Source organism: Tupaia chinensis, unplaced genomic scaffold (assembly GCF_000334495.1).
Source record: "Tupaia chinensis unplaced genomic scaffold, TupChi_1.0 Scaffold000187_1, whole genome shotgun sequence".
In the NCBI taxonomy this organism is placed as follows: Eukaryota; Metazoa; Chordata; class Mammalia; order Scandentia; family Tupaiidae; genus Tupaia; species Tupaia belangeri.
Genome location: NW_006159662.1, coordinates 536,795 through 546,339, shown reverse-complemented (window position 1 = coordinate 546,339; position 9,545 = coordinate 536,795). Strand labels below are relative to the sequence as shown.

The following is a 9,545-nucleotide window of genomic DNA, read 5'->3' as shown; positions in this document are numbered from 1 at the left end:
TGTGAGAAAGCAAGCCACCAGGTCCAGGACTTGAACTGTGGTTGGCCATATGGGAGTGTCCAGCACCTTAACCACCATGCCACCTGCTGATCCCCACCATCTATTATTATTATTATAGCATAGTACCATAGAGTAAATAATATATAATATGCTACAACAATACTATTACAAAATAATATTCGATTGCTGGAGAATATTTCTGTAAAAATATTTCTGTAAACATGCAGCACATGGTAGTATCTAATGGACATTTTTGTCTTAATTGCATGTGGATTTGAATGAGTGTTGCTGAGAGGTAGGTTTCTAACATGGGGGCCCTCAAAAGGATGTCTATGAAATGCAAGGGGAGAGTAAATACATTTCAGAGAGACTGGACCTTACTTGGATAGTTCAGGTCAGGTTATGACCTTGAATCAGAAGTAGTTTCAGTGTTGGTAGAAAGTTGCACAGTGTAGACATTCAGATCCAAGAGTAAGTCATGTTGGCCATTGTTGCGGTACCATAGGAGAACTAGTCTGGGATTACTCACATCCACCTGGCCCAGCAGTGTGTGGTGAAGCACAGGCAGGAAGGAACAGTTCAATACGGTCTGAGAACTGAGTCTTCAGAGACTCCGAATAGCAACACAGACTGAAGAAATAGTGCATTTCTGGATACCGAATTCAATTAAGGTATCAAAATCCAAACACAAAATTAATATCACTTGGACAGCTCCAAGTGATATTTTGGACAGGGGCTGACAAAGAAAAGGGGATTATGCAGATCTCCAATGACTTTGATGCAAGATCCACGGGTTCCCTTTTAACAATATTCTTGGTGGAGAATTATGTCACTTAAAATGAATAATAATATCCAGTATCCTCTAAATAAAGCTTTTATATATTTTAATTGAGATACAATTCATATACCATGAAAATTCATGTTTTGATGTCACTGGCATATATAACGAAAAGAGAGAAGCACCTTTGAAGGGTCTTGTCATGTCACAATCCCCTTCTGTAGCCCTCCAAATCCTCAGGATCCTGATGCCCATGTGGGTGTCCTGGCATGTTCTTAGGTCAACCCAGGGATCAGAACTATGGCTGGCATATGGCTTTCCCCTGTGGGGACTTGATCAGACCTTGGCCTGCCATATGGCTTCCAGCTGTGGGCACTTGCGATACTGCTGTGCCACAATGGCTGGGCCATATTCACCCTTGTAACTGTACAAGTCCGTGATTTTTTTGATATAGTCACAAAGTTGTATAAGCTAAGTGACTTTTAAACTATAGCTTAACTCACTGTAACGCAACTTGTCAATTAAACTTGCACTATGCAGGGCCAACAGATGGTGTAATGGTTACATCGCTGGACTCCTACATGACTGACTGTGGTTCTGGTCTCAGACCCAGTGGCTTAAAACTCATTTTGGATGTGCATGCACACTCAAGATCCTGGGAGGAGAATGAGGAGAAGGGGTTGTGGCATGACCATCTCCCTAGGAGGTGATTTCTGATTTTCCCTTTCACTGTCTCTGTCTCTCTCCAGCAAGCGCATATGCCCTAAGGCAAAACTCTGTAAAAAGGAAATTTTTTAAAAATTGCATAGACATGTGACTGTTGTTTCTGATTCGAAGCCACTGCCTGATTCTGACATTTTGGAGAGGTACTCTATTCCTATACATTTCTATTTATTGATAAGGATCCTATTATTTTAATCTTGATTAGCACAGTTGACTTCCAATCCTTCTAATCAATGGGTTTACTATAGTCCAAAAATGAATAGTTAACCTCATGTTAACTTTATTACCTAACACATTGCTAGCATCATTACTTGTGATTATCACATTCTGATTACCACAACCAAATATTTATAAAGAAAAATTGAGCCCATTCAAATGTAGGCTTGATTCAGTAGAATCAGCCTCTCTGCTAATTTTCTCTAAAATTATATTAGTGCCATTACATTTTCCCCATACCACTAGAAATTGCCTTCCTATTAGCATTCCCATAAGCATCTCAGATAAACAACTCAAAACTTATATGCACTGTAGAACTAATTTTAATTTTAACCCTAGCCACCATTCCTCTGGGAATTATGGAGCAGCCACCATAGACTCTCCTTGGAACTATGTGTTTATATTTGTAAAGAACACATGTTGTTTCTATTGGCCCCAAATCCAGTTTTTCTTCTAGTAAAAACACAGGCAGATCCATTAGGGATCATACCCCTCCTCCACTCCTATGCTTGGCTGTGGTTTGTAGTTGACCTGGGAACAGAACACTGGGTCAGTGACAATATCATTTCTTGGTCTACCAAGACCAAAACTAACCCAAAATGACCCATTTGTTCCAATGTATTTAATCTCTGAATTTACTGTGAACTATTGGGAAAGAAAAACCCTTTCACTGGAGTTGATGGGGTTTAAACCTGGAGAGTCTGCAGACAGCTCTGCTTCTGGGGAGAGGTGACCTGTGAATGAAGTCAGCACAGAAGACTATAGGCTTGAGGGACAGAAACACAGTTCTTCCCCACTGTTGATAAGCCTCTACCCAACCAGACACTACCTACTGCTCCTTTTAACTAGACAAAAGATCTTTTCCCTTAAGATAGGGTTCTCCTACTCTTAGTAAAAATATTCATGAAAAACATAGTATTTCGTACATGGTGTGGTGGTTAAGGAGGCTGGATCCCACAGGGATGACTGACTACATGGCTCGAGTCCTGGACACATTGGCTAGAAAAACATGCCAGGTATGTGTATATGCATGCCCAAAATCTGGAAAGGAGAATGGAGGAGACAGGATTGTAGTATAGTCATGCCCCCAGGGATGACCTCTTTTTCTTTCTCTCTTTACCTCTTTTCCTTTCTCTCTCTCCAGCAAGTGCATATATCCTACAGCATTTAAAAAAAAAGTGTTAACTTTATTTTGTATATGGTGATTGTAAGGTTCAGAGAAGTTGATGGCATGCACAATGTCCTACAACTACAAAGACATAATGAAATATTCCGACTCTGTCTTGTTCTCTTGCATCTAAACTAGGCTTCTCCTAGAATTTTAGGACATTGTTACAAAAATGGTCTTGATAGTAATATGTCTCTTATTTTTCATTAACAAGGTAAAAAATTATTTTGATCTTAAAAGATGAGGATGGGGGGGCTGCAGGTGATGTGGTGGATAAAGATGCTGAACTCCCACATGGCCAACTATAGTTCGAGTCCTGGACCTGGCAGACTGCTTTCTCTTTCTTTTTTTTTCTCTCTCTTACCATCGCTCTCTCCCTGTCTCTCACTGTTCAAATTAAAAATAATAAAAATAAAGCTAATAAAATAATTCTATAAAAATAAAAGATGAATATAGGGACCAGCAGATGACATGATGGTTATGTAACTGGACTTCTATGCAGTCAACTGCGGATCAAGTCCTAGACCTGGTGGCTTAAAACGCACGCCGGGCAGGTGTGCATGTGTGCCCAAAATTCCAAGAGGAGAATGGAGGAGAAGGGATTGCAGCGTGGCCATCCCACCTGGGAAGGGCGGTGATTCTGTCTATCTCTCTGGTGAGTGCATGTGCCCTATAGCAAAAAAAGTCTCTCTTAACAAAAAAGATGAGGATAAAATTCCTACGGTCAAATTCAAAAAAGAAGAGTTATTCTTTGTCTGTAATAACAAGCAAACACTAGAGCAACTATCCCATTATAGTAACAATGTTTCCTGAGCGACATGTCAACAGATCCCTAAACAAGCCTGTTTTCAGGGTGCACTGGTCTCTCCAAAACCTACACAAGATCAGAAGGTTTCTGAAAGAGTTTGCACTTCAAATGGTAATCCTTTATCTGACATGTCGTAAGGAACACATTTTATTTTAGCTTGTGTATTGAGTGGTGGTGACCTCTTAATTCCAACAAAAGTTTATTTACACTTCACATACTCCAGAAATCGTGACAACTGACAAGGTTTAACAACTGAAATGCAAATTAAGTTCATGCATCTGTGGTCAAATGAACCAAATATTGTCATCAGATATTTCTTTTGAGTTTCTACAAAACTCACCATTCAAGAAAGAGGCAGAGGCTACTTTATTCATTATCTGTTGGGTCGTATTGGTGAGAGGTGAATATACAATAGAAAATCTGGGTGCTCTAAAGGAATCTACCGGTCCCAGGTCCCCGGTAGGAAGTGAAGAAAAATCAATAACGTCATGACTATGGGGATATAGGTACAAACTGAGTAGTAGGAGCAATGAAATCAACCATTCCTATACAATCCAAAAGAAAAGAGAAAGAAAATTAGGATTTCAAATTAATCACCACAATCATTTTTCAGTTTTTGTGTTCAGTTTTCTAATTTCAATATATCCCACATTATGAACTGTTTAAAACATGTACAGTACAAAATCAGTAGTCTAGTTTCAATGAGTGGGTATTAGGAATTCAAATTTATTGAAACTTTGTGCCAGCACTGAAGCATACACTAATCATAAAAAACATTATGAGATGCAGCAGTGGTAAGTTATTTGAAATTATTATCAGCTGGTATTACTCTGGTGACCCATTCATGCTGCACTTGCTTTGGCTGAAAGTCTATATGCTGTAAGAGACGATTCCCAGGCATTGTTTACTTAAAATGATATATTGGCTACGTGCTAAGACTCTGAAATTTGGAACACAACAGAATGCCAGTGACCTGAAGAACATCGTCTTGGTTAATTAGTTATAAATCCTGGCCACATACGAATTCCCAATATGAAATCCCTTCATTTCCAAAATAAAATTGGGAAACTTAGAAAAAAATTGACAATGGATACACAGCAAACTTCCAATCTAGTTAAACGTGCTGCCCAGTTAGATCTATTTGATGTTAAGAAGATATCAACATGGGACCAACAGCTAGCGTAATGGCTGTGTCGCTGAACTCTGAGTCCCAGATCGGGTGGCTTAAACTTACGCCGGGCGCGTGTGCGTGCGTGCCCAAGATCCTGAGAAGAGAATGGAGGAGGAGGGATTGTGGCATGGCCATCCCCCCTGGGGGGTGATTTCTCGCTTTCTGTCTCTCTGTCTCTCTCTGTCTTTCTGGTGAGCGCACACGCCCTATAGAAAAAAAAAAAGATATCAACATTTGGGAAGAGCAGTTGGCTATGTTGCTGGACTCCCATGTAGTCGACCGCGGTTCGAGTCCTGGACCCAGTGGCTTAAACTCATGCTGGGCGCATGTGTGTGCGTGCCCAAGATCCTGAGAAGAGAATGGAGGAGGAGGGATTGTGGCATGGCCATCCCCCCTGGGGGGTGATTTCTCGCTTTCTGTTTCTCTGTCTCTCTGGCGAGCACATGTGCCCTATAGCAAAAAAACTCTCAAAAATAAAAAAAGATATCAATATTTAAGCAGAATTTTTGTTAGGTGGAAAAATTTAAAAAGCTATATCTGGGACCAACAGATGGCATAATGATTATGTCACTGGAGTCCCATGTACTTGACTGAAATTCAAGTCCCAGACCCAGAGGTTTCAACCTCATGCCAGCACATGTGGGCCAAAAATCCCAAGAGGAGAATGGAGGAAAAGGAATTGGGGAATGGCCATCCCCCCTGGGAGGTGATTTCTCGCTTTCTGTCTCTCTGTCTCTCTGTATCTCTCTGGCGAGTGCACATGCTCTATAGCAAAAATCTCCCTTTCAAAAACAAAACAAAACAAAACAAAAAAACTAAGGCTACTTTTCTTTCAGTCACTTAATACATTTCCAACTTTTCTTTTCTTAACTTATTTTTTTTTTAGATTTTTCACCATAGGGTATGAGTGCTTGCTAGAAAGAAACATAGAATAGACAGAGGAAAAGTGAGAAATCACCCTTCCTCAGCAGCCATGCCATAATCCCTTCTCCTCCACTTTCTTCATGGGATTTTGGGCATGCACGTACACCCACCCAGCATGATTTTCAAGCCACTGGGTCCAGGCCTCAAACAGTGGTTGGACATGTGGGAGTTCAGTGCCTTAAACACCACATCATCTGCTCACCCCAATTTTCATCTATTTTTGAAGAAAATAAATTGCTTTTAAAAAGATATTTTAAATAGAAAATACCAGCTACCTATTTCCATGGGTTTACTGTACCCTTTGGATACCGTTATCTTGACCCTAGTATCTATGAGTGGAAACACTAGTAAGAATTGCAACCATGGGCCTTAAAACATTGACTCTCAAACTGTGGACCAGCGTCTAGCCTTTTAAACGTCAATATATGGGCCTTGATTAGATTCATGGTCTGTGGGACACTTCCTTCTTTTGTAAAAAGGTACTTTATTTTACTGTTTTTGGTGGTATGAGAGGGTATGCAAAGCATAGGTACCTCTCAGGTGACATATATTTGCCTACCATAAATACAAAGTAACATAGAACCATACCAATAAAAACTCTCTTTTTATTCTCCATTTTTTCAAAACGTTCTTGCATAATAAGGCCAAAGTTTGTTGACACACACTTCTCTCTCTCTTACTCATTTCGCCCTGTTTAATGAGAAAGAAAGGGAGACAATAAAGTAAACGTGAAGTTCTTAATAGGAAGACATATCTTGCAAACGAACAACAAAAATCTAATAACTCCATGTCCCGGATGGGCACTTAGAATCTGAGTGTTTCTAAATGAGCATTTTACTGATCCCGTGCGTCCATCCCCCCTCTCCCCACTTCCAAACTCTTTGGGCCATCATTTATCCGTGATGCACTGAGCCAGTTACCAATGTATTGTTTTTCAGCTCGCAATTTGCCTGTTCCATGAAAACAGAGCTGAGTCCTTTAAGCACTTTCTTTCGCCAGTTGGCATGGTGTGGCGCTTTGTCAGTAGAGCACCCAAGAGACGCTGCGGAGAAAGAGGCTCTCCTTCCTGGGGTTAGAGTGGTTTGTTTACCAGGTTCCACTCAGACCCAGTGGTTTTCTCCCATCGGAACTACCCGGAGGGAGAGTACAAATCCTACTGGGCGCTTTCTCTAGCTCCTGACTTTGGGATCTGGAAGCCCAGGAGAACTAAAGTGCTTTCCTTAAAACTCTGTTTCCTGCTGCGAAGGCAAAGCTTTGCCGTCCTCGTGCCCACAGCTTGCCCCTGGGCTTCTCTGCCTTTCCGTGGCTGCAGCCACACCCTCCCCACTGTCAACCCCGTCTCGTCTCTCCGTTCAGGTTTGTTCTCCCTTGGGAACCACTCCCCCCGTCATTTCCAGGACACCCTTCGAGTTCTCGGCCCATCTTTATTCTCCTGTCATGCCTTCACGATCGTCTGTATTAAACTCTCCGTGTTTAGTAAGTAGACCCTGTGCCCGCCCTGACCGTCTCAGAAATACCCAGCAGGTGTAAAGCGGCCTCGGCAGCGGCGTGCGCAGGGCTCCCCCCGGCGCCGCGCGGAGCGGGAGGGAGCGGGAAGGGGCGCCGCACACGGTGGCCGCCTCCCGGCCCGGGGAGCCCCTGAGCCGCACACAGGCCAGCCCCGCTGGGATCCAGGGCCCTGGCCGGTTTCCCTCGCACCGCCATCGCCGCCGCGGCGCCGTGCGGTCGTGACAAGTCACCGCGAACTTGCCCTCCGCGTCGTTCTAGGCCAGGGAAAGCGCCGCTGGTGCCGCTCCGGCTGGGCGAGGAGGTTCTGGCGGCCTCGCACTCCGCGCTGCAGGCCGTGGGGCTGCTAGTCCTCCCGCGCGCTCAGCGGCCGCAGGGCTGGGCCCACCTAGGCGTGGCCTCTCAGCGTCGCCCCGCACCAGCAGAGCCGAGCCGCGACATCCCTCCCTGCGAACTAGTCCTCGGCCGCGCCCCGACACCGCCCCTCCCTCCCGCACTTGCGATTGGAGGCCTCGATTGGAGGCCTGCGGCTGTGAGCTGCCAGCACGCGTCCGGACCCTGGGTGACAGAAGGGCGGTCTGCGACAACCAGTGAAAACGTCAAAAGGAGACGGGAATCAATCCCTCGCGCATCCTGACCAGGAGCCTCGGAACTACCGCTCCCCCTTGCACGTGTGTACGCACTGACACTGGGAGAACATTCCTTAACTGAGCAAGTTAATGTTTTAGCCTCCTACACTCCACTGGGGGACTTCCTGTGATCAGAACCCTGCTGCTAGCTCCGGCGCCCTGGTGAATGCATGGTCCCTGTCCTCTAGACCGTCGCAGAGACAGAGATCTCCACCTTCAAAGCAGGCGGGCTCCCAACCAGAATGTTTAAATATAATCCATTTCTAACTCTTCATTTTAGACAGAAGGAAACTGAATCCTCCCTGCCCCCAAAAGAAACAAAACTTGTCTTAAGATGCACGGATTATTCTGACTAAACCTGGCTGCTAAAGACACTTTAAAGTAATTAGGAAATTCAGTTTATGTGAAGGGAGCGGGTTGAAACTATTGTAGATCCGTTCGTGCAGCAGGGAATGGTCTAGAACCTGATTTGTGTTTCTTGGATTTGTCAACTGAAGAAAATAAAAAACAGATGGAGAGAAGGACTTTATGGGAGGGAGACAGGTGGAGAAGGACTTCTCTGGAGAGAGCTGTCAGTGGACTGAAGGGAGGGTTGGTAGTGCCACCCAGGAAACCCAAGCCTAATGAGGGAGTTTCCAAAGGCAGCTTTAGAGAGCTGGCTGTGTTTCCTGCAGTGGGACTCCTAGGGCCTGGGACCAGTGACTGGGTTGTTCTGATGACAGACCCAGGGCGGAGATAGTGAGTGAGGTGGCTGCATTTTAGCAACAGCTGCATCCCAGAGTGTGCCAGGACCAGGGCTGGAACACACTTTCTGAGATCCCGGTGGGACAACAGGAAGGGTAGCCTGTAATGGAGCCACCTAGATCCTGCCCAAGAGGGCTGCCTGCATGGATGAGGAGACCTCCTTTAAGAGACCCTGGAGATGGCCTTGCAGGGCCTCCAGGAACAGTGAGGCTCTCAGCCTGATCATGGAAGCTTCAAGGGAGAGGTCTTCACATGGGAATCTTCAGAGCTGTACAAAAAAGTTCTCCATGAGAGAGAGTCAGATCTAGCCATTTTAGAGGCCAGAGAGCTTGAAGTCCACTTCCTGCACCTGCCAGAGCATCTGCTCAAATAGGAGCCATTTTGTCACCTTGCCTTCCTGCCCTGGTGTGGAAACCCCACAGCACAGGGAGGAGTGTGAGGAGAAGCCAACCTCACTCTTCCCTTCCCAGGACTGGCTTCCAGCTGGAGAGCCCCATGCCAAAGAGAGGAAAAGATTTTCATGCTGAGTTACCCAGAGCTGGCTTTTTGAGGAATATATTGGACTAAATCTTCAATTGCTGAATTTCTGACTAAGACTTCAGCTAATTCTACAACTGGGTTGTCTAGGAGGGACCAAAAAGTTATAGGGTCTGTTGGATTTTCATCTAGAAAGGGGAATAATTCCCATCTTGAGCCTACTTTAAAGGAATGATGGGAGGGAAAAACAGAAAGTTGCATCTGATTACCTTCTGAGTTGTGTTTATCCAAAAGTCTTCGGATAAAGACTGGCAAAGCTTTGGTGAGGCACACAGCCCTCGGAGGTCTCAGAATTCTCCCTCCCAGGCTCTCTACCAGCCTGTGCCCCCCCCCCCCCCCCC

At 44.8% G+C, this 9,545-nt stretch overlaps 1 protein-coding gene across 1 annotated transcript in view; it reads right to left on the bottom strand.

Annotated features, from left to right (window-relative positions):
• The window catches only part of ABCA8 (ATP binding cassette subfamily A member 8), a 70,822-nt gene extending 63,063 nt beyond the window's left edge, over positions 1-7,759 (bottom strand). The window contains 3 exon segments of the mRNA XM_006146739.3: positions 4,034-4,238; positions 6,377-6,478; positions 7,487-7,759. Coding sequence (XP_006146801.1) covers positions 4,034-4,238; positions 6,377-6,478; positions 7,487-7,492 — 313 coding nt within the window. The 5' untranslated portion in view covers positions 7,493-7,759.
• Between the last annotated feature and the right edge of the window lie 1,786 nt (positions 7,760-9,545).